At 46.0% G+C, this 25,198-nt stretch overlaps 1 protein-coding gene and 1 long non-coding RNA gene across 3 annotated transcripts in view; one reads left to right on the top strand and one right to left on the bottom strand.

Annotated features, from left to right (window-relative positions):
• LOC130382383 (latent-transforming growth factor beta-binding protein 2-like) overlaps positions 1-10,650 on the bottom strand; it is an 88,477-nt gene extending 77,827 nt beyond the window's left edge. Inside the window, exons 1-2 of the mRNA XM_056590096.1 lie at positions 10,091-10,650; positions 7,603-7,676 (exon numbers count right to left, since the gene is read on the bottom strand). Of these exons, the coding sequence (XP_056446071.1) occupies positions 7,603-7,676; positions 10,091-10,611 (595 nt within the window). The 5' untranslated portion in view covers positions 10,612-10,650. The remainder of the gene's footprint in view (positions 1-7,602; positions 7,677-10,090) is intronic.
• Positions 10,367-20,720, top strand: LOC130382384 (uncharacterized). 2 transcript variants are annotated; one of them, XR_008895563.1, is made up of 3 exons: positions 10,367-10,832; positions 11,989-12,133; positions 20,452-20,720. It is a non-coding gene; the product is annotated as an uncharacterized LOC130382384 (long non-coding RNA). The 2 variants fall into 2 exon arrangements; XR_008895564.1 differs by lacking the exon at positions 10,367-10,832 and adding an exon at positions 11,629-11,707.
• The last annotated feature ends 4,478 nt before the right edge of the window (positions 20,721-25,198 follow it).

Raw genomic sequence — 25,198 nt, 5'->3', positions numbered from 1 at the left:
CGGGATCTTCTCGAGTGGAGAGAGGGCAGGTTATGCTCCATTATGAGATTTGGAGGAATGGGGAGCCATGCTGGGGAGTTCAGGGGGATATGACACAAGATTTGACCGAGGGACCTTTCAGAAATCGGTAACAGAGAGGCAGAAAGTTGAGTAGAAGAACGGATATCTAATTGTCCAAAGCTTCTGCCAGAGAACAGCCAAGCGGATGTGTTTGTACTCCAGTTAACATTCATTGAAGTGAATGTGTGAACTCCCTAGCCCCACTCGTAGCCTCATTTTGTGATTTAATATATGAGTAAACACTGAGATTTAGTTCATGTAGATAGTAGTAGCATCTGGCTGATGCCCTTAATGGGTAGGATTTGGATTAGTTACCAGGTAATGCAACTGCTTCCATGTGGTTATTGCTCCTATGTAAAGGCATATTATTTGATTTATGCATGGTTGGAGCTGACCTAATTTATGCAACGGTTACAGTTGTTTAAGAAATATTGCCACTTTAAAGCATGCCTACCAAAAATTGAAAAGCAGGACTTTGGAGGTTGACCAGAAGACCAAAATATCCTCTTACCATTTGACATTCTTTCTTTTTTCTTTGTGGCAAATCTTTTGAGGGTACAACTTTCAACCAAAAACAAAACGAGGGTGCCACTGTAACACATTAGCATTTTTCCACTGTGTGGGTTTCCTTCATATAAAGTGCCAGCCAATAGTTTCACTAATCTAATATCTGTGAGGAGCTTTGGTTGAGTTACAGCTGACCCATGCAACCGTGTACATTTTAGCCATGCTATACTGTGCCTCTACTGCGCCCCCAAACTCCTACATTCAGCTTCAAATGAGTAACATGGTGGGGTACTGCGTTTGCCCACAACTTGTAAAGCTGACTTCTTGCATTCACCAAAAATCCACAAACCCTGTCCCTATGAGCCCAACAGCTTCCCCATGGCCTGAGGCTGGAGGGGTGATAATATCAGGGTTTCCCCCAGCACTGTCTTGTTAAGGCGGCCGCCTTAACAAGACTAGGGCCCCGCCTTGACTACCAATGTATTAAAAAAAAAAAAAAAAGTTGAAAAAAAAAAAAAAAAGTTGAAAAAAAAAAGCGAGATTTTTCTGCCATGAATAGGGTAAGCCCATCATCTTCTCACTATCTTAGTTCAAAATTTAAAATATTAAATATACAACATTGACTTCATTCACTCTATGTGTAGATAAAGACAGACCTGCGAAACTGCAGGGCAAGAGTCTTACAGCCTGCATGAAGATCAGCATCAATGGCCCACCAGTGTCTAAGTTCAATTACAGCAGGGCGCTAGAACTGTTCTTTGCACAGCCATGCAGAATTGCATGCACTGATGCCTCTTGTCAGCTGTGCTGCAAATAAGATCCAAAAAAGGAACTGTAAATAGTTGAATTTGCATACAAAAGTTAAGTGTATTGTCCATTATTTGTATTTAATTTGCACTTTTCTTTAATTTTATTTTGTAGTGTCTGCATGTTTGCACAACATTTGTACCTACTGTTGTTTATTTATATGGAAATAAACAGTCGTTTATTTCATTCATGCGTACTGGCATCTTTGAGCAAAATACCCCCAAAATTTTTCGCCGCGGCGCTTTGCACCGCGCCAACAACACAACCGACTGCTTACCACCTTGACTGAGACATTTACTGGGGGAAACACTGAATATATATTATATTATGGATATGGTTGAATGAGTGTGTGACCGGAGGGAAAGGAGGGGTCACTGAAGTTGTTGCTCTGGAACTGTCGGTGAAGTCCGGTCTTGCAAATCTCCTCTGAGAGAGTCACCGTTGAGAGAGTTCTTGACAGCTCTACCCCTCCCCTCCCTCCCCTCTCCTTACATGATGCATCATTACATGAGTTGCAAAATCAATATAAACAATCAGGCCGCATGACACTCAAGAATGTGTGTTTTTAAGCTCCGGTTTGTCAGTCGGTAACAAGCGCTGCGTCGCGTCACAACCAGAGCGGTGGGTTGCATGCACCGAGGTGAGCAGGTGAGCTGCGCTACAGGAAGGCACCAGTAGGGTCAAAGCAGTAACTCATGCGAACTCATCCATGGTAGCAATTAGAAAAACATGTGGCGGCGGAGAGTCTTAGCCCACAAGCACAACAGCTGGAGCGGAGGAGGCAGCACTCCTGGTTCCAGAAGACAAATTGAGACCCAACCGCCGGTTGTCTGCTGTAATGACGGACTCTGGGACAATGGTGTGTATTGATTACAGGCTTCCTCTAATGGCCCGTAAATCTCTCCAAGCTGCCTGCAAGAGCAATACCCCGACCTCTGACCCCTGGCACCATAACATACTCACATGCTTCATGTACACAGCACATGGCCGTCAATAGCCAACCATGACTCAACAATACCACCAACAATGCAGAGGATAAGGATAGACTTAAAAACACCTGAGAAACAGAATGTTTCTTTATACCTCTGCTAAACTACTGCAAACGCATGTAGGGCATTAACTATAGCACCTTGAGTGGAAACATCATTAGAGATTATTCAATGGTAAATGGAGAACAGAGACTATATGACCTGTATGAATAAAATGCCCCTTGCTACTGAGCTTTGATATCACTATGCCATGAGCTTGCCATCAATCCTGTTCCATATTCCTATGACATTGTTACACGATTGGAGCAGGGTAATAAACAGCTGTAAGGTAACGACAGCCGAAATCCCCCCCAAAAAAGAACTCCAATTTGTTACACATGTTTTGGTTGTTTTATTTTCTGCTAGATGGGAAAGGTTATCAAAAAGCAGAAATGTAGCACCTTGGATCCATTACACGATGATGGAAGCCTTTCCTAGGTGCTGATTCGGAGCCGACAAAATGCTCACAGATCCTGTACCAGCTGCGAGACACATGTTGAAGTTAGATGAAGGTTTTGTAATGTGTACTCTATCTCACACCAAACACCAAAGCTTGAGTGATCCCAACCCTTGTCCTGTCTTGGTAAAATGGACAATTGAAAACGTTGGTTAAACATGTAGAGTTGAAAGGAGAATGAAACCAATCGAAGGAATCAATCTGTTGTTATATTTTTTAAACTGTATGTACTTTTCTTATGTAAAATTAGGTCACTTTCAAATGTTGTGGTGCATGGCGAATACTCAAAGAGTCTCAAAGAGTAAACTAATCACCCCTGGTAATAGGATATAACTGAAGGCACAGCCTAAACCTTCATTACTGTTGTTTAGAAAGGAGGCAAGACTTAGCTTGCATTGCTGCAAGTTAGGGAGAAAGGGGCAGCCATTCTGAGAAGTTATTTTAGGGATTGGATGAGGCTCTGGGCAGCACAACGGGCCAAAGAAAACTGGAAGACAATCAAAAAGAAACTTCGCTCTCTATAGCGTTTAACTCTGTCAGTCAATGGCCGCTTGAGAGACTGAAAATGACTTTATTCCTCCTTGTGAATGATGCACCCTTCATCTGCTCTCTCAGAGTCTGCAATGGGCTTCAATCAAGAGCCACGTGCGTGCCTTCTCCGGGGTCATGCTCCCAGTGTTGCCTATGCTTGCATCATGTTGCCATGTGTGATAAGTGCAGTATAGCTTTGCGAGAATGTTGTGATGTACAGTGTGGTTACATTGATTTTCAGCCCCCCAAAAAAATCTGGGATTTTACGAGCGCTGCAGATGAAAGCCAGCTGCCGTTTGTGCTGTTGGGAATTAGACCTCCGTTGAAATATATATTTTCTGTGTAGTAGGGTATGCACCTTTTTGTTAGAAGGTACTAGGGGTGTAACGATTTGGTGACACGTATTTGTATCGAACCGTCACGGAACAGGCACTTCTGGGTGGTTACGGAGGTGGACCGCGATGCGTAAATGTGGCGTACATGGCGTTATTATGGCAAATGTAGAGGCTTGTTTTGCGATGCGAACCCTCGAGCATTCGCATTTCTCCGTTGGGATGTCGGATACGCAATGCAGTTCGATCTTATATGTTGACTACAAACCATGTAAGTAGTGTTGTAAATAAATGTCCAAAGCTTTTCAAATCTTATTTGGTGTTTTATTGGTCCTTCATGTGCAAAGTAAATAAGGTGCAGAGTCAAATCGGAGAAGTGATTTCGGAAATAATTTTGTTAGAGTCCAATCACAGCCCTTGCCGTCTCCGTTGCGTCGATGGATAGATAAACAAATATTGGATGCGCACGTAAGCTACGGAGAGGGTCTCCGACAGGCTCTCCGGCTAACGACTGGGCTCTCCGTGTCTACGTACAGCACTTTAACATGCACACACATTTGAAAAGGCACCATCAAGGTGTTACTATCATCGTTAATGTGAAAGAAAACCCAGCTCACGACACTATTTCAACAACCCCTGTCTGGGAATTCAGAAAAGCAAAGGCCATAGCCAAGTCTATCTGTTTTCATCGCTGCTGATCTACGGCCATTCTCCGTTGTTGACAAACAAGCATTTTTTTTAAATGATCCCCTTAACTATGAACCATACCGTCCTGTACCGTAACATCACTTCAAAACCGAGGTACGTACCGAACTGTGACTTTTGTGTACCGTTACACCCCTACAAGGTACCTTGTAGGGAGAACCTACGATTCCTAGGTGACGCTGATAATTAGTGACTTTGGGAGACCTGGGCCATACCAATGCGCTTGTTTAATACCTAGGAACTGTTCTTAACCATATAACACAACATGTGTGGATGTTGTTTAGCTACTTTTTAATACTTGAATCGATGACAATAAATAAATTGTCGAATATGATCCAAATATATATATTCATCTGAAGAAAGAACATGTATTTTGGTTCTCAAATACAGGTATTGGTAATGTAGTTTAATAAGATTCCCAATAAACGACCAAAAACGAATAATATCATAGTATGACTAAACCATACTGACTCCACGAACGACAATCCACAACAAAGTGGATTGTCATTCGCTAGCATTTTACATAAAATCGTTTATAATATAATCGTCAGCATACATTACTGAATACATTCACCTAATTACTTAAAATATTTATCCTACCAATAAACAGTGGGTACGGAAGAAATACACCCACCACCACCATCTTCAGAGCCATACTGTTTGAATAGTTACATCAAGTGTTTGACCTCAGCAGACATAGACACAGCAAACATAACCATAAGAATTTCAGAGAAAACATTCTTCCATGTTAAGAGTTCTGTTTGGTTCCGTCGCATGGCCAAAACCCAAACAACACAGCCGAGCAGCAACGCCTTCAATGTGTCAACGACAGACTGCAGGTCTAGTGCAGTCAACCTTTACACGTCCATCAACAAGGTTATTTGCTACAGCTGCTGGCAATCCCCAAACCAGACTAACACGATCCTAACCGCTAGTGATCATATGCCATTTAGCTTTTATTTGGTTGACCACAACTTATTTACTTGAAAATATTTGTCTACCCACCAAGTGACAACATTTGTACAGGTCATCATGGTCGCCACCCTTCCCTCCCTTCTGCTCAAATTAAGTTGGGCGAACCTCAACGGAAAAACAAATAAACAAGACACAGTTGTTCTATCATCTGTATTTCAAGTCGTTCTATCAAACAAACGTCATGTATCTCCAACACAAAGAATTTCCTTGAATATACAGATAAACAAGTCTGGAAAGCATCCGTCCTGAGGGTGGAAAGAGCACAGGGAGAGTCTGCACCAGACACACCACGGCATGGCGAAACCCATTAGACGTCAGAGAGCCAGAAAACAATCTGTGAACCAGTCCAACAAGTGACCCAGACACAGACCTCCATAAACACATTGCTAAATACTGTGCACCCCGCACCACTTGCAAACCAATTCCTGTCACATATTTGTTCAACCTAATCGAACAAGGCAGTATTGTTAGTAGAGCCATAACTCAGCCCTGACACTTAATCCAGCGTTGTTGGTGAAGTCTGCAGCTGACACTTTTCATACTAGACGTTACTTAAATCCTTTCATGAGGAATTTCTCAGGCATTGATGTGTTTCTCACTCCCCAGTCAACAGGTTTCTTCCTCTCACTTCCCCCCCCCCCCCCCCCCCCCCCACCCCCCCCCCACCCTCGCTCAGCACCATAAACAAGTTTGCTCATGCCGCCATGACCTTATAAACCTGCCTGGCGCTGGGGTCTGGACAGTGAACGGGATTGTGTGGATATTTGGATCTCTGTGGTGGTCTACCGTGTCAGAGGTACCCTCTGAGTCATGGTGAGGGTCTTGGGTGGCACCTGGTTAACCCTGGGGCTCCAGGAGTCGGACAGAGGATTTACTCAGCTGATGAGACCACAGTAAAACCGGGTGGAGGCCATGTGCAGTAAGAGGCTCCAGATGGTTGGATTGAGGAGCGGCATGCTCCTCAGATGTGTTCTGTTTAACAAAGCTACGTTAGATAGGACATGTTACCTTCTGGCCCAGCCAAAGTATTTGGCAAACTACTGCATGTTATGTGTAATTTACACACATTAGTAAGGGTATCTTTTCCTGGGACTCGAGAGAAAGCAGAAGGCTGTGAGCCCTGGCCGGGTATAACACATGTAAGGAGAAGGTCGCCAGGACCACTTTATCACCCATGCCACATCAGTTGGCATGGGCGATAAAGTCCTTTCGGTTGAGGGGCTTGATGTTTCAGCTAAAGCTAAAGCTAATGTTTCTATGTGTAGTGTATCAGAACTTTCTCGGTCTGTTTTGGCCTGGGTTTTGTTGTGTCCATGAGATAGGCACACACACAGAAAGGCACTGAAAGCTAAAGAGAGAAGCACTTATCTGCACCATACCGCCAGTGGCAGTGTGGGTTTCAAATGCCAAGCTCGTAAAAAGAAAGGATTGTTTAAATAGCTCAGATTCTAACGTGTTATTTCAGTATGCAACAAAATACGGTAGTCAACAACATTTAATGGATCATGCAGTCGTCAGCAAATAGAGCTTTGACCTCAGTGTGTGTATAAGTGTACACACATTCTACATATAAAATAGGCAATTTAAATCACAGCTGGTTTAGACCCCCTACACAGCTTCCAAATACAGAAGCCCTCACTAAGAGATCCCTTTTTAAGCTTTCTTGAGGCTGCACTCTTAAAAAGTGCCCAATTATTCATTTACGCCATTCCCACTTTTAATTAAGTGGCAATTAAGGTCTCTCGTATTGCTGTGGTCAAATAAAAAAGGCAACAGTTCCACCCGTAATGAAGGGCTCTACTTGTTAAAGGAGGAAGAGAGCCAAGTGCTAAGAGTTGGTCATTACCCTGCTAGGATCTCACATGAACTGAGCAAAATATGACTCCAGGGCAATAACACCATGGGAGGATTTTCCCCAGGGCAACTCTGCATTACACTACAGCCATTTCCTCGATTATCCTATGTTTTAAGGCTTCAACGTTCTGCTTTCTTTATGAGTCACGATGGGCTCCACCAACCCAGTGAGGTGTCTCTCTATTCTGGTTTGGCTGAATTGCTTCCAGACCTCTTCCAAGTGTTTGCTACACGCGCAGAGTTTAAGAGACAACAAAAGCGTGTGCAACAGAGAGAAAAAAACAACACATGCACCGAAAAAACTTGACTGCCGTGTTGGAGCTTGACAGAGGATGATTGTACTCACGTTTAATACAGCGGTTGGTTCCTGGGGCGAGGGCCCATCCAGAGCAACACTGCTGACCTCCACACACATTAGGCCTGCCCAGGAGAAGAGACACAGTTATACAACACACATCATGAGTGGAGATAAACAAACACAATATTGCTTTTGGTTAACTTGCTCAACGCATAACATATCGTCATATTACCGAAGTGCGAGCAGTGACCTCCTAACATAACAGATGGCTTCAATCCCTTGCATTCTGTGTTTTTTAAGAGACTGTTTTAGCTGCACGCTGATCTGATGCGGTTTGACCCTCAGAACCAACACCTCAGAGGTTTGGCCCTAAGTGCATTTGATTCAATATCATTCTTGGGGTATACCCTGAAAGCCGATCTGCCCACGGACGGGCCCACACGTCGCTGCTCTCCCAGCAGGGAACACCAATGTGATAACAATTACAAGGTTGCCTCCGCCATGCAGGGATAATCAGAGAAAGGCAAGGCCCTAAACACCCTGTGTCTGTGATACGCATATAGATTGAAAAAAACTATTGATTCAATTACAGGTATTTTTTTTACCCATAATTGTGTTGCAAGGTGATTTCACGGTCCGTGGGGGGAGGGATACCGGAATACAAGGGGCTACTTGAGGGGGAAAGTGAATCCAAACTGGGGGTAAGTGCTAGTGCTGGCATAAATCTATATGTCATTAGCTGCTCAAAAGGTATTACGGTTGGTGAGTCTGATTCCCGCTGATGGGAGATTCTAACACGTATTGACTCTTTGACCTGAGTGTAAATAAAAGTGGATTGAAGAGTGGCTGGAATGACATGAGGTCACAGAGGCCCTTCCTTGGCAGCCTCAGCGCTGCATAAATCCAACACATCACACCAGCTTGTGGCTTAATGTTGTCACAGCGCTACTACATCAAAAGATACACAACCAGAACTGGAGCTGTTATTGTGTAGCCCAATTTGTTCAAGGTTTGAGGTTGCCAACATTAGAGGGTGAAGACTAATTATAATGTCAGATAATTTGTTCACATCTTTCTTTCTTTATTCCCAGATAAAATGTGGGCATTCAGCATGAACAATACTGAAAGCAGAAAAACTTCCTCCAAAGAAAAAAACAATACACCTTCCTTGTTTCTGGAGCTCCCAGCATCCAATGGAAAGAATGGAAAGAAAGGTGAACGGAGCGCGCTGCCAGCCCCTCAGGCTGTCGTAAATGAACGAGTGGAACTCCGAGAGGAAATGTGTCCCCAGCACACTCCCGCTAACAAGCAGCAGATGATTCACCATAAGCTAATGCATTGGAGGGTGTTTCAAAACACATTGCAAATAACCGGGAGGTAGGTGTTCCTAAAGATGTATGTGATACCATCTTTATTCTGTTTTGAACTGAAATTATGCAATTTTTTCAGCACCATTTTTGAAGGTAAAAAAATGGATTCACACTACACCACAGTAAATATAGTACATCAGGATGATGGAACATTTCTTAGTTTTGTATGATAGAATACTCTTGTGTTATGAATACTTTTATAACACATGCCTGTATGCATGCTATACACATACAGTACATCGGAATATACTCATAGTTATAAAGATTTGCATTCAAGTTGCCAACCACAGATTGACGTTAACCCGTCAGGATGTTCAATGAAAAGGGAGGGGGAAGCAAGAGGTCAACATCGCAGAGTTTCAATTTAAATATTCTTGAATCGCCCTTGCAGCCCTGAAAGGACAGCTGACTAAATATTGGACCTATAAACTTACTCACGTTTTCAAAATAAATGCCTTCCATGTGAACTGCTAACCCAAATGTGATCCACAAATAAAAAATAAAGGCCTATGAATCTCTTTCGGACAAATCAGACTCAATACGGAACATATGGCTTAACATAGACTTTAAAGCGAGCATTTTCATTTGGCTCGAGGGATCGGATTAAACCAATCAATATCCCATTTCCACTTCAGCGCTTTGGTAAAGACACCTGCAGCAAATTGTCGTCCGGCATTATTTCAAACGTATAAGTCCAGGTCATTAACTACTGTATGCTCTCATTGAATGAAAATATGAGGATGGACGGAGGAATATGGGGATATGGTTGAATGCATCTATGCATACAATTCTGGCTATTTCATGAGAAACGTCATTGTGAAAAGTGTTGCATTATTCGGGTGCTGTTGTTAGGCTTTAACTCTGGAAGTTGTCCCGGGGATAATCTGTTGGACTCAGCCACGGATTTTGAAACTGGGCTAGTGGGCATCTTGTAAAACCAATAGCAAAATTACAGTGACTTCGTCTTTGAGCCAATACTACACGGGTCACTTTACATTATGCGGGAAGTTGGGGTTATTTATGACATGGAAGTAATTTAACTTGGAAGTTTGCGATTGAACAATACATCACGTCTACCAACAAATTCTAAACATTTTAAAGCACTTAATAGAGTTGTTGTATCTCTAGACATCAGACAAACGTCCACTGGGTCATCCTGTTCTTACCCAGCAAGCCGTCTTGTGTGCCTGCTGGCCTGCCTGTGGTTGACGCGGGACCTGTACTGGGATGAATGGGGGGCGACCTGTCTCGCGGCGCGGGGCGCGCTGTCTCGCGGAGCAGGAGCCGAGCCGTCCCGGGAGGAATGGTCCTTCCCGTGAGGGGAAAGCGGTTTGATCATGGGCGCGTGTCTGCTGCTTCTACTACTACCTCGTGGAAGAAGCGATGCGCGCTCGGGCTCGTGCTCGTTCTCCGGAGTCCTGCGCGCAGGGTGCCTTGGGAGCGATTCGGATGAAGTTTCGCTAACGTTAACGTAAACGTTAAGGTTACTACTAGTGGAGGACATGCTGTCTTCGTTTCGCTTTGCTAAATGGCCTTGACTTCTCACTCTTGACTGCGGGTCCCGAACGAGCGCCCCGGCGCTCGCACCATCGTTCGTACCTCCCGTCGATTCTTGTCTCTCGCTGTCACTCAGTCGCATCAGCGCCAGTGACAGAAGCATCAACAACGTGACGCCAACGCGGTCCATCTTGGACTGCGAAATGTTATGGAAACCACCGCTCGAAAATGGGACCGCTTTTCAAAAGAAAAGAAAGGCGCTGAATTGTTTACAACCACCTCCACAAAAAAATGTGCGAAGAACTGTTCCCAACTGTTCCAACCCTTTCCCAACTGTTCCAAAACTTCAGCAAGCAGGCATCCCCTCGCGAGACCGCACGACGTCTGGACCGCTCTTCATCATCACGTCAGGTGAGGCTCGCGCGGGATGACTTGATTAGCATGCGTCTCATAAAGGGGACAGCACGCGCGCCAAGTTAAGAAAGCCTTTTCCCGCTCTGGACAAAATAAAAATAAAACCAATAAAGGTCACCGGTATTCTACTTAATCCAAATACACGGTATTGTTTTTGGTTTAACCGGGAAAACGGTCAGCAGAGAGAGAGAGAAACACAACTCTGTAGAGGCTCGTGAGGCAAGACGACTAGGCTAACCACCCGATGGGATCAGAGGCAGGGTTTGAGATGCAGGGTTTGAATCTCGATGCCATGGATGTGACCGCCACCTCCTTGGATGCGAAGTTACCGGGAATCGCTGTTAAGGGTTGCGCTCGCTCCACACTACCGACAAGTGGGAGTTTCTTCGCGCTTACGCGAAGAAACTCCCACTTGTTGTTGCTTTATTTACTACCGCGCGCGCGCACACACACACACACACACACACACACACACACACACACACACACACACACACACACACACACACACACACACACACACACACACACACACACACACACACACACACACACACACACACACACACACACACACACTCCTCCAAGTGCTCATGCGTGCTTTCACTTCCAGATAAATGACTCGCCTCGACTTGGACATTTTAATCGATTCCGTTGCACGCTTGTAAAATGTTGGATTACAGAAGGCACCCATTGACGCAATTTGAACTTTTGCATGAAATTCTATTTATATTTGCGTTTGCTGGTAGGCCTATGATGTTTGTAATTAACGACTGCATCGCAGCTGCAGATTCGTCATCCCGACAATAAAACATGACTGTAAACCTCATCAAGCACTTCCCTTTCAACATTCGGTGCATATGCTTGCTTGGGTAATTAGCCTACTTTTCCAGTCAACTATTGCGTTATTGCAGCTATGGGTATTCCGATGCATAACAGGCGTTTCGTGGTTTACAGTGTTTGTGTGAACAGTAGTAACTCGTAAACTTTATGGGAAGCTCACGGTTAACGCTAATCAGAAACCTTGCAAAAACTGGTTTAGTTACATAACAAATCCCATTCATCTTCCTCTCTCCTCCATGCAGCATCATCACTTTCCCACATCCCTGTCTGGAAACAACACGTTTTTTCCCCCCCTCTTCTCTCCCATAAGATCTCAAGCAGCCCAGTGAGGGGTTGGCTCTCCGCTTCCAGCCACAGAGATGCACTCCACTCTGTCATCAGACTGGTCCCCCCGCAGCCAGAACTGTCAACACTCGTTGTTGGGCTGTCCAACACACACATCAGCGGATATGGCGGTGAGTCTGTGGCCCTGGCCGCTTGCTACAGCACGGCTAATTACAATTTAATTAGGGGTTATTGTTGGGCAGAATATCATCCCACTTCCATCAGGCTTTGCCGAGGAAGACTTTGAGGTTCAACCTACGTATATTGTCGCGTGTGTGCGTGTGGGACCTACTTTTCAAAGAAAGCCCTTCTTTACTCTCTCTCTCTCTCTCTCTCTCTCTCTCTCTCTCTCTCTCTCTCTCTCTCTCTCTCTCTCTCTCTCTCTCTCTCTCTCTCTCTCTCTCTCTCTCTCTCTCTCCTTCTCCCCTCTTGGACCTTCAAAGGAAATCGTATATCGAGTGTACTGTTGGTCAAGGCCTGGACAGTATGCCACAGCTGATTACATTGGTCCCACAGCCCATCAGAAATATAATGAGAAGGGGGAGGGGATGCAATTGTCTTATGGACCGTCCAATGGGTTCATTCCATACCCCAGGTTGGCAGGGCCCGGGCTGGTCTCAGTTATAGAGGGCATTCCTTACTGTTGTCTTGAAAAGGGCTTTGGTACATTCTGCATTCTCACTCTCCCATTCCTGGTTAGTTGATACCAGTGACTTTAACAGTGATGAGGCTGTGTGTGTGTGTGTGGGGAGGAGGGGGGGGGATTTACTCTTGCTATGTAGCAATCTGAAACAAGTCTAAAGGGGCTAGGCTTTGAGTGTCCCCCTGCTATACTTAACTTAAGTATGTTTGTGAATTAGTTTGATTAGTTAAGGCACGTATCGCGTGCGTGCGTGCAGTGGATATGTCGGGTAGCCAGCCACGTTATGAAGCTAGGACTTCACGCGACCCAATTTGACACAATGCTCCGCATCTGGTGAGACTCTGGGAAGCAAACCAGGAGGATGTCTCTGGCTATGTATCAGCATTTCACACAAAGAGTCTTTTGAAAAGTCTGGCACAACAACTAAGCCACTCCTATTATATTCCTAATGCAGCGCCAAATTAAAACTTGGTTTCACAGCAGTGCTTCCTGCAAAGAACCGGGCAATATCAACAAACAAACAAATATCAAATTCCTGACGATTCGTCTAATTACACGTGGCTGTAGCCTGTGTTTGTGTGTGTGTGTGTTTGTGGGAGAGAGAGAGAGAGAGAGAGAGAGAGAAGGAGAGAGAGGGTAGAGAGAGCATGCATGGGTTTGTGCATGTCCTCATGCATGAGGGAATGAAAGTCAAAAGGCTGTTTTCTTTATGCTCTTCCTAGAATACTATCATTGAATAAAGACGGAGTTGCGTCATGGAGCATGAATCATGGAAACACATTATGTCCCGGACAGGTAAGTTGCAAGTGTGACGTCTTGAAGTCAGTTGTTTTAAGGGAGAAAAATCTCTCCACGCACTCCATGTTAGATGGTTTTCCCTGCCGAGAACACATTTACATCCACTTAGTCGAGTTCACAAAGACTGACGACATCATCGCCATGGACTGCGTTGAGTGGTGCCTGGGAGGTTAGAGGTCAAGTGCATTCATTAGAAAGCCAAACGGTATCATTACACCCAGATTGTCAGACCCTCATTACTTAAAAAAAACGATCAAGAGCACATTCTACGCTTTGGCCGCAGAATGGTAAGCGTTCCATGTGAACAAGTCCCTTGTGGTTACTCTGAATGGAAAGCAACCAACTGGGAAGGTCAGTCTTTTTCACAAGCTACCTTTTGCCATTAGCATCAATATGCTGGGCTCAATTCCCTGCTGCCCGGCTGCGAACATAAGGCTGATATTGTTCAGACTGGGCAGCGGACAGAATCCGGACAACCACGGAGGACGGAATACAAAACATATTCGGTAAAAATCAATGACGTACGCTTTGGCCCCGAAAACACTCTCGGCAGGAGTCTGAATTAGCATTATGCTTTACTGATGTCGCTTATTCATTCCTGTTTCTCCTTGAAGATCTCAATGAAACCTCTATTTGATGAGAGTCAAATATGTACGTGGAACAAAATGAGCAAGGAGGAAGGAGCCATAAGGAACAAGTTAAAGATGGAGGTGGACGACTGGTGCTTATTAGCAGTGGTCCAGCTCAGTCTTTAATGGCTTTCGAGGCCAACCGGGGTCTTTCCCAGCCTCTATGAAGGAGGTGCTGCCAATCCAAGGTCGTGGAAGGGGGTCATATGGGCTTTATTCAAGACGGGCTCTTGTACTTTGCTTTTCGTGATTACTGTTTTCAATGTGGGGTCCGCAAACGCTAGCTTTGTGTGTTTCTGCACTGAGATGATTGACGTAACCCGATCAGCCACGGGAGACATTGACCGCATATTGCTGTGAAAACAATATCTGAACTTGTTAATATTATCTGAACAATATCTGAACCCTCCTTCAATAACTGCAGGAGGGGGGTATGGTCCAAATGTTGCACATTTTAATTTTTCTCCAGAACTATTTGGCGATGCTTCTTGGTTCTAAATTGAATTAGCCTAAAATGCGGCCATAATTATTGCAGAGATGAAGGATTGGCTCTTTCACTTGGTAGCACTAAGTGTAAGTTGTAAGGTTACAAAGTGGTTAACAAAGCGTTCTCTCTTCTAACTCTTATGTGATTTAGCCCCGAGGAACATACAAAACTCCTTACATACCAGGAAAGGTTATTAAATTGAGCTTAAAACTTCCTGTTCCAAATAACTCCTTCATTCCCTTTCGAAAAGAAGAACAGCCCTAACATACTACACTTGTGTGTCTGATATGATACTTATTAGATATTTTATGTCTAACACTGTGGAATGCAAAACCAGATACCAGAGGCCTAAAAGAAACACAACACAGCACACAAAATTATATTTCTTTCCTGAGTGTTTTATTAGTATGTGTGTTTGTGTGTGTGTGTGTGTGTGTGTGTGTGTGTGTGTGTGTGTGTGTGTGTGTGTGTGTGTGTGTGTGTGTGTGTGTGTGTGTGTGTGTGTGTGTGTGTGTGTGTGTGTGAGAGTGTGCGTGTGTGTGTGTACGTGTGATGATCATCGCAGCCTTTTTACTGACAGTTTTGATAGTTGGAGAATGAAATGTGGATAATTACATGGTCTTCATTCCCATGTGATTGGGCAGCTGGATGATTCGTGGGAGAAGAGCTCAAAGTCTTTCGCATACTTCTGTTAACATTGGGGAGCTTACCTGGAATAATTCCTAGACCTAGAATTACCCACCCTCCCAGATATGCGAAACCCTGCTTTAACCATGGTTGTGTGTGTAGCGTTATGGGTAAGAATTGCATCCATGGAATACAACCTGGATAAGACCTGTTGTTTAAGGTAGCACTGGAATATAAACGGTTGAAAGACATCCTCACTATTATTTATTATCAGGCGAGTCAAAAAATGTATATTTGATCTCCATTAAGGGAGTGTAATCTCACCAGATCACCATGCAGTGCGGTAGTCCCCAGTTCCCTCTCTTTTATATCTGCATGGGTAGTCTTTAGTTATGATTTACTGAAGGGACCATCTTGAGGAAAAGATTGGGAATAATGTCATTGCACGGTGTAGAAAATATTGTTGGAGAAGATTCAAAGGGTGGATCGTGCTGTTTGCCAATTAGGTGAAATAAGACCCTGCTGTAAATTCTCCGAGCTACAAGCATTTTCCCAGTCGTGGGCCAAGTCTAGGCGCTTTCATTCATTAGCCCGACTCACCCTGAGACCATCAAACGTGCATAAAATCCTGACCCATCGTAAATCAGAAGAGCATTAGTAGCCACTAGTAAATAACTGTGTGCTGGGAAGGAGACTCTGGAGTCTGCCCTTTAGGAAGTCTGAAGACCTAGTGACAGGAGGACTCGTTTTGGCTTTTTCCCCTTGAAGGTGAATCTACAATTGAGGAAAGGAGGCGATGGGGTGAAATAAGACGTGTGATAAAGCACACATTTCCTCTGCGCTCAACTACTTTCCTTTCCTTTTTGTTTTTGGTTCTTCTATGTTTCCGTTTTTTCAGCACTTCTCCGCCTCCAGATCAGCAGGTTTTTTAAGAAGCGCTAGCCTCAGTACTTTGGACCCGAAGCGACCTGAAGACCATGCCGCGCTCGCCAAGCTATTAGCCCAGTCCCTGCATGCCCTCACCTAGCCTGTTGTTCTGCTCTGCAGCTCTGGTTGGCCTGCACCTCCCTTCCATGGCTCCAAGGCCATTCCAAGAACTGGGAAGAGTTCTTATAGCAACCGATGGCATCCTTCACCACCACAGCTCCATAAATGCTTTAGCTAATAACTGACGGTAGGAGGGATACACCAGGACGATTAGACAGAATACTTTATACGAGTGGAGCGGGAACAAGGCCGCGCTTGGATGGTGCCAACCGCCTGGCGCTGTAAAGCGCCTTTCCTATACTACATCATTCTAACCAAGTTCATGCAAACAAAGTAACTGCTGCTGTGTATAATGGAATGATTGAATTAAGAAAAATAATTGAAAGTCTCACTGTTTCAAATAAGTATATGTGTTTATTTTTAGTTTCCACCGCATTAGGGAAACTACATGGAGACTATTTCCTCTTAGTTTTCATTGAGTTTTAATGAAGGCCGCAGAGACCGTATGAAGGAAATTGTATTTTTCTTATTTTAGGCTGGGGATGTAAAAGACCATTACTCCTTATTCTGGGAAAAAGTTACGATTTTTCACCTAGTAGTGCAAACGCTCCACCAAAATGAGGTGTCCCGTGAAATGAGATGCGAGTGTGAAGCTGTTCTTTCACATTTCAGTATATCATCAGCTACATTCCTCCAAGGTACACCGCCCCCCTCCCCTCCCATTCCCTCTAACTCTGATGTATTGGTTTCCCAAAGATTTCCTCTAAAGTCACTCCTCAACCTGGCTTGTTTTCCAAGAAGCCAACAACATACCCTCAGGGGGGCGTTCTGTATCATAAGCACTCGCGGGCACAACGCATTGGTAGCGGAGCCCCAGCACCAAATTACAGTTTACTCTCCGTACTGTCAACTGAAGCCCGGGCCCACGTCTGACAGTAATTGTGATGTACTGGGACCGAAAACACGTGCTCGGTTATGAATCACCATCTGTTGGTTCCTGCCGTACTTTTCACCCCAAAGCCCGACCATTTCATAGTTGTCAGACGGCCCCTCTGAAAAAAAGAAGGAAGGATTCCTGGTCTGGGTTGTTTTTGGTGTTAAGGCCATGCTGGGGCTGAGTAATGTGCGTTTACAAACTCTCTTCTGGGAATGGATGAGTCCGTACACACATTGCCCGCTCTTGACTCACTCGGGACTGAGTCATTGATGACACGCGACTTCTTCAACAACACAGCTCGAGAATTAGGCATGCGTTAATAGTTTGTAGTCTAGCCACTAGGTAGCCGTTCCTCTGAGGTTAAACTGTTGAATTCACAAATGAATTCGCCCCCAAGGGAAAACAAACCCTTATTTTCTATTACCTTTGTGATGCTAACCGTTGTCACTGCTGGAAGAGCCTCATGCCTGGTTAGGTGGCAAACCGAGGTTTATTGTGTGTTTTCACCAAGAGTCATGCCAATGAGAAATTGCCCTCACACTGCTCCCAATGAACAGGGAAGTACTGCCAGCAAGTCATGATCGATTTGACCCCCTGCACGGGGTCAATTCGGCCGGCATAGCTAACGATTAAGCATGATAACTGTGTTATTCCTTGAGCCATTAAACCTAGCCCCATTTAGAGAATACGACCTTGGAATGCTCTGCTCAGCGCCCCATCCTCAGGTTAGGTATTTTGAAAGCAATTTAAAATGAAAGAAGGAACAAATCGTAACAACACTACAATTAGCGGGTGGGTGGGTGGGGGGGGGAGCGAGACGGGGAACCCTGCGGCCCCCTGAGGTCAATAGGTCAGCAGCAGCGGCGGTGTCACAGACACGCTCTTTCTGTCCCCCTCGAGCGTGGTAATCAATGAAACCTTTTTTATGGCCGTGTTGCTCCACGTTGCGGAAGAAGAAGAAAGAGTGTGACTAGATGAAGAAGAGGGAGGACGCCGCTCTCACCGGAGTTGACCTGTCGTCACACAAGTATAAGGCGCCTGGGGCCCAGACACGGATGCCCCCGGTAAATTCACTCATTCATGGCCTTCTGCCACGTCTTACACGTCAGGCTTTTCGTGAAGCACTGGTGCAGGTGACAGACAGGACCCCCACACTTAAAGACGTGTATACATGCATAACGTCAGCATTCCAGGCCGGGTGCTGCGGTAGCCAGGTCGTCCGGACAGGCCGTGCGCTCCATAGGAAGCAGGAAGAGAGGCCCCGGTGGGTCTGCCGCGACACTGAGCGCGCAGCGGGCTTCAAGGGCCAACGGTCATTAGGGAGCCAAGTTTTAATAAGCCCGCAGACAGACGTGCTGCTAAACAGCCTTAAGTGCCAGAAGAGGTGAGTTTACTTTTCCTGCTGATCCTCATGACTTCACGTGGCATGGGGACCATAGTACTTACAGTCGTCAGTCAGTCAGTCCCCCCCCCCCCCACCCCGACCCCCCGAGTGCCAGAAGCCTGCAGGGATGTAGCATGAGACCGGTGGCTCCGTGTGAGGCTGGGAACCACAGAGCCAGGCTCCTGCAGGCCAGGGGGACATTATGATGAATGAGGGAGACTCGGGCATGAAGAATCACTTTTTGAGGGGGGGAGTTGTACTGCTCAGTGTGTTCAGTGTCCATTTTAAATGGTTGTGATGTTACTCTTAAGTCATTTAGATACCTTCATCCAAAGAGATTTGGTTACATGTTTTAGGTTCATCTCATGCATTGACAGGTAGGGGTTAGGGTTTGGAATCTTGCTGAAGGATGCCCACAGGCAGACGGTGGTTTTTGAAGTTGAAACAAGATCCTCTTGGCACCTTATCCTATTGCCTTTGTTAAAACCTAAAGCCAATCCATCCTTCTGGTTCCAAGTCCCATGACAAACTGTCGAGACACTAGTGATAGGTACAGTGTCTTATGCTCTCAGAGATAGACAAAGAAGTGTGAGAGAGGGATCCAAGAGAGAGACAGAGAGTGAGCCAAGAGAGAGAGAGAGAGAGAGAGAGAGAGAGAGAGAGAGAGAGAGAGAGAGAGAGAGAGAGAGAATAAGAGTGAGAAGAGTGAGCGAGGGAGATGTCACACCTCAGTGCTTCTATCAGGCTGGTAATTAACTCTAACTACTTACAGCTGTGTAGCGCTGGGTCAGGTTGCCCCTGGCAACCACCAAGGTGATCCCTTGACCACACCCTGCTGCCCGAGCGGTTCATCACTAATGAACCTGGTGTTATCAGATGGACAGGATGGAGGGTGAGAGGGATCAGGGTCCCACTGTGCACCGGCGCGTGTTTGCGCAAGTTATGAAGTAACCAAGAGGCTGTCCTTAGACTCACCCCTGTCTCCTCTTTAGTTTCGCACCCATACACCCCATAATTCTTCCTCGGGTTGCTGTAATAACTTTTTTTCATTAGCATCAGAAGCAGATGTATTTCTACATAAAATGTCCAATTGTTCGTATCAATCAAGGGGATTGTGACTGGGTCGTAAGTAATGCAGCTTTACATTGTTGAACGATGTCAACAGGAATATTCATGGTTAATATTATTTATTTTTGTATGTTTAATGCAGAAAGGATTGGATTTTCATAAAAAAAAAAGTGAAAGTTACCATAAAAAACAGTTGTAGGTCATGTAGAAACTAATATACTATCCACTACTGCATTGTTTCCAAATTTCTGTTACATTCATTCATACTAGTCAAGTTCAGGACTGTCAAATATCAACACTGATTGTCAGCAGTGCCCTGTTTAATGAATGAACAGGGAAGACAAACGCTACCTAGAAAGGATCCGAGCAGCGAGTCTGTCATTGTGTTCATCCTGCTAATATTTTCCATGTTCCAGAGCCTCCAGGCAACAGATTTTTCCATCCGACTAACCTTCAAATATAGACGTGACTCACAGCAAGGAGCCTCATCCATGTATTTGATCAGTGTGTCAATACTAAAGAATTGAAGTTGAGCGCTTCGTGGAGACAGACTCAAGAATTTGCTCTGTAAGCATTTTGAGGCAACCACATGTGTGAGTGGCCGAGGGACATTTCATCTCAAATAGACACACTACAGTCAAGTTCATTTCAATAACAGCTCAAATTATGCCATTAACTTGTGCTACTCAGCAAAATAGACAAAAAAATGAATTGCGTTTATTTTGGTAATAAATACATGCGTCAGTGAGTAGTCGGCAACAACATAAACACAATTACGTACAAATCTTCGGGTGAACTCGTTTCCACGTAGAAAAAAACTTATTTTGGAAGTCCTTCTGTTACAATGCTTTACTGACATCATTTAAGCTTTGCCACAAATATTTTACAGGTCCACTCACCCAAGACTCGAGCAATGGATCGGATGGATGGAAAATATGTACAAACCACGGGTCCTGGGCAATCTAGCACAACGATGACTCCTGAACCCGGCGTGTAATACGAGGAGCCCGAAGAGATGTGGGGGGCGTTGGTGAGGAAGTTCAGAAGGCTGGAAAAGTTATGTTTGCTAATTGGCCCAATAAAGAGTGACAAGGGGGGGGTTGACGTGTTATGCCACGTCACCGAGCCGTAAGATAATGAATCTTACGGCAACAAAAATAAAACATGGTGATCATCAAGTGTGTGTGTGTGCATACGTGTATGTGTATGTGTATGTGTATGTGTATGTGTATGTGTGTCTGTGTGTGTAACTGCTTGCTGGTCATGTGGCTGGCTGCCTATAGTTTGCAAAGGAAGGAGAGGGTTGGGGGGGGGGGGTGGGGAGATGTTTTTATAGCCTGGATAGTCTCCCCGCTGTCGTCTTCTGTAGCCTGGTCCAAATGAAGCAAACAAATCAAGCGCCATGTCGGCCGCCGCCTTGTCCATCAGCCCAGCGCTCCAATACGTAGTCTTCATCGCATGACCTCATGCGGTTTAATGAGCGCCGAGGCATTCCAAAGCAACATACCTTTCCCTATTGGACTTCCCAATCAGGGAGCATCGCACCATGCTCTCCCCCCCCCGAGCAGCAAAAGACACACACACACACACACACACACGTACACAACTCTCTGCTAATTTTCGGATGAAACAGCAATTTTTTTTAATGGATGCCCTTTTCAGCTTTTTTTTCAGGGATAATTGTCAAAGTCAGTGTCAAACTCTGAGAGAACATGTCATGTCCTCTTTGTCCTCGGTCCAGGGTTCGAGCTGAGAGCCCGTTCAGTACACTGTTTGGATTGTTGTGTTTACTGTCCTCCTGCGGCCCTCCAACTGTCTGGCTCCGAGCTCGCGCTGGAAACACATGAGAGCTGTTTACGTCTTCCTGCTCCCCTGATAATCTCTCGGACGCGTAATGGCCCCTCCGCCCGATGGGTCCTTCCTCCTGCAGGTCCTAGAAGGGCTTGCCATTAAAAAAAAACATAAAAAAAACATAAACAGTCTCAGGTTCTTGCGGGGTTCGCACCCGGGGTAAAGAAAACAAGCCCTGTGCCATCGCATCCTTGGGCCAGTCCCCACACTTCTCATTTCACCGCATGTATCTGCCGTTTAACGTCCCCTCCCCAGAGTGGCCTGGATGTTATCCTCATTAAGGTCCCGTTGGGTGGCTGACACCCGCTTACAGGAAGAGAATCCTGCCCGGACAGAGCAGCTGCGTCAGCTCTAACATGGGGAGCAGAGCCCAGGGTATAGCTCGTGTTCTGCTCTGGTCGGACCTGCACCTGAACATCCACTCATTGTGATATGAGGAGACCAGAGTGGACCATAGCAACAATAGCACAAAGCTAGGTAGAAAGTACAAATTGTCAAACTCTCAAGGGGCCTTGCGTGCCTCTCCCTTCCTGTAGACGGTACCTTAGTCATCTCTATGAATGCAAGTATCTATTACCGCTATTAATGAAAGAACATGTTCGTGTTTTGACAGGGTGCGAATGGCAGCCTGCCATTGTCGGGCTATGTTGGCAGGGATTTAAGCAGAAGCTAATAGGATGCAGTAAATCTTCCAGTCATTCAAACCGGTGCAACCGCGCCCTTTTCCGCGCACACGTGCGCAGGGGTGGTCCCGCTGTCCCTGCCATCCCGTCGGGTTTAGAGGTCTTGGCATCGTGGACAGGAGCAACACGAGGCTGCTGAGTCTGCAGTTTCTAGCAGGTGTGGCAGAACCTCATCCAACGCCATCCCTGGCATTCGCTGTTGCTCTCCTCGGGTTACTCCCACACGGTTTGGTGTGGCCTGGAACACGGCGGTATCAGTGGTCTACCGCAGAGGCCTCTGCAGTGATGCTGGGATGTGCAGTGGTGTCACCTCCCCCTCTTTGGTTATTATGTTGTACATCTGATTTTGAATCCCTGCCAACGAGGCTGGGGAATTCCTGTTGGCCGCTTCCTCAGTACATTAAATCAAGGACGAATACTAATAATGCAAAATTCTACGGTCGTTCCATGTAGTGTTGAGAAACAGTGTTGTTACACACACAGGTATTTTTAAGTCTCTGCCTGTTAGACAGGCTAAGGCATGTGTGTGTGTGTGTACAGCCATCAAATCTAATTGAATGTATTCTCGATCTTTATCTCTTTAACAGACAAAAACAAGCAAGATTATCTCATTCTCGGCCTGCTGGACAAGCAAAGACATGTGGGTACTAAGTTTATCAGTACAATATTATCATTCATAAACCCAATTGTATTTACTTTCTTATCATCTTTGTTTGTGTGTGTACTGTACTGTCTCCAAAGTTAAGAATCTCCTATCCAATCAGGACTTCGAGGCCACACTACAAGTGCTAGATATGAGGCTCTGCACTGTGAGCTGCAAACAAATAGTGAATCCTGATGTTGCAGCCCCCCCACCCCCATCACAAGGGACAGGTAGCCTACATCTGTTGGCCAGATGTGTGTTCACTTTTTGTTGTTGTCTCTCCCTTGTGGTCGCCACCACTGCCCGTTTCAGACCGAAGGGAGAGAGTTGAATCCACTGCCCACAGACGGGGTAATTGAAACAACGCCTATTATCCCCACCAGTAGATGTGATGATTCGCTCGAGCTATGCCCAGTGACCGGCTCTGATGCAAAAATTAAAAGCCCAAAAGGGAGGCTTGTTTGCTGGCACCGCCTCAGACTCTGCGGTATGGCGCTGTGGAGGACCGTAGTGTGGACTAGACCCAACCACTTGATGAGAAACACCAGGGAAATAATATCGCAGGAACACCGGGCCTGTTAAAACACATAGGAAGCCGATACGTTTTCGAGTGCGCAAACGTCAACTTCCATCACGCGTTCAGAACTGATCTCGAAAAACATGTGGACCATAAAGTTCCCCAAGTTCTCTTGATTTGATTTCTTGCTACTTGCTCAAACTTATTTCTGAAATGGTTACGTTAGCGGTACAATGTGATTCAGAAGGGCAGCACACCCAGGATGACTAAGGCACAGGCTGCTCCTTTAATAAAGCGCTGGAGATGGAACAACAATGCTATTGTGGTCTCCCTGAAGACGCAGGGCCCATGGAGAGACGTAATGAACAGGGCTTGTCTGGGGTGAGATCAAGGGTACCAGTACGTCAACATCAACAGCCCGGCCTGGGTCCCTCCAAAGGCAACACAGGAGGCTGCGGTACGCGATGGCCAACCCGTGCCAACATCATTCCTGACCGGCGTTAAGCCAACCATGGCCCTGTTTTCAGGGTGGCAGACATCCTGTCACTCCTTCTCCTGCCTTCCATCTTGTTGTGTTTTAATACCGCGCCGGGGCAGACAGGCCCTCATTGTGCGTCAGGTTGACTCAAACCGACCTCGTCGTTGACCCGAAGCCGTATAAGGGGGGGGGGTCCCCGGTGGATACACAAACACAAGCTAACCATGCGTACAATGCGTAATTTGGCCGAGAACTTCACCCCGGGTTTCAGATTAAAGGGGCGATTTGAGAAAGTGAGGTGAGAAGCAAGCATGTGTCGCGCAAAAATAAGCAGAGCTGGTTGGCATGTTTTTCTGTATTTCATTTAACGGCACCCTTGTCCTCTTCACTCCCACTTTACAGGCCATACGGTATGAAAAGCCCCACGCGGCCAACGAACTGGGGCAAATGGTTTCATCCCAAAAATGTCAGGTTCCACATGAGAGCGAGTGGTTCGAGAAGCCACTGCGAGGTCTCTGAATGTGTCTTGACAGAACAAATTTAATACTGCTGCACCTCCCCGGCAGCCCCTCAACTAGCCCCATGAATCAATTTGGATCTCTGCTCCGTCGTATATAACGGAAGACAGCTATTGGCTGGGGGACACTTTGTCTGCAGACCAGCAGTTTTCGGAGACCGCGCCGCTCCTGCTTGCCACTGACTGCAGTCGCTATTGGTTACCCTGCAAGAGTTTAAAACAAACCTTTAAAACCGGCTGGCCGAGTAGAACTCGCCTCGGCAGAAATGCGTTAGCTATTTTTGTGCTTTTTATGTGGGTTTCCTTCGTCCAAGCGTAGCGGTGATGTGGGTGATGATGTTCACATCTCCGAAGATTTAAACATAGTGCGGAGGGGGGAGGGACTCGCTGTCTTTCATCAGCTCTACCGTACTGATTCCAGCCTGCTCGTGCCTCCGCTGCCAGCCCAATGTCACCACCGGGACGCGCACATCCCCCAGTACGTCACACTAATGCAACATATAATCCCTCTCGTCAATCGCACGACCGCGCTTCCGCCACATCATAAACGGAACCAGCAGAAAGGCCTTCACAAGGCGAAAAATATATATTGGAGGGGAAAATGGGGAGACCGGACCACCCACCTAAAAACAAACCCAAAGTACTTCCCCCTCCTGAGCCAGACGGTTTTGAAGTGGCCGGCTGATCCGCACAGAGCACAGCGGCGGTGATGTTGCACCGCCGCTGACAGAGACTCCCATACAGCTGATGCTGACCAGGGCTTGGACGCTCCTGCTTGCACGATACATGAAGTCAGTAATCTATACTTTGTGTAGAGAAGAGCTTCAGAGTGGGAGAGCAGCGCGTCGCCAGGGCCGCTCCTGGAGCGCTGCGCGTCCTTCAACGTCTCTGATTGAAATTGGCCCCAGAGTCAGTTCAATCAGCATCAATGATAAATTCCTGCAGCC

This window comes from Gadus chalcogrammus, chromosome 5, assembly GCF_026213295.1.
Source record: "Gadus chalcogrammus isolate NIFS_2021 chromosome 5, NIFS_Gcha_1.0, whole genome shotgun sequence".
NCBI lineage: Eukaryota > Metazoa > Chordata > Actinopteri > Gadiformes > Gadidae > Gadus > Gadus chalcogrammus.
Note: the sequence above shows the minus strand (reverse complement) of the source record. Positions and strands in the feature narration are given on the sequence as shown.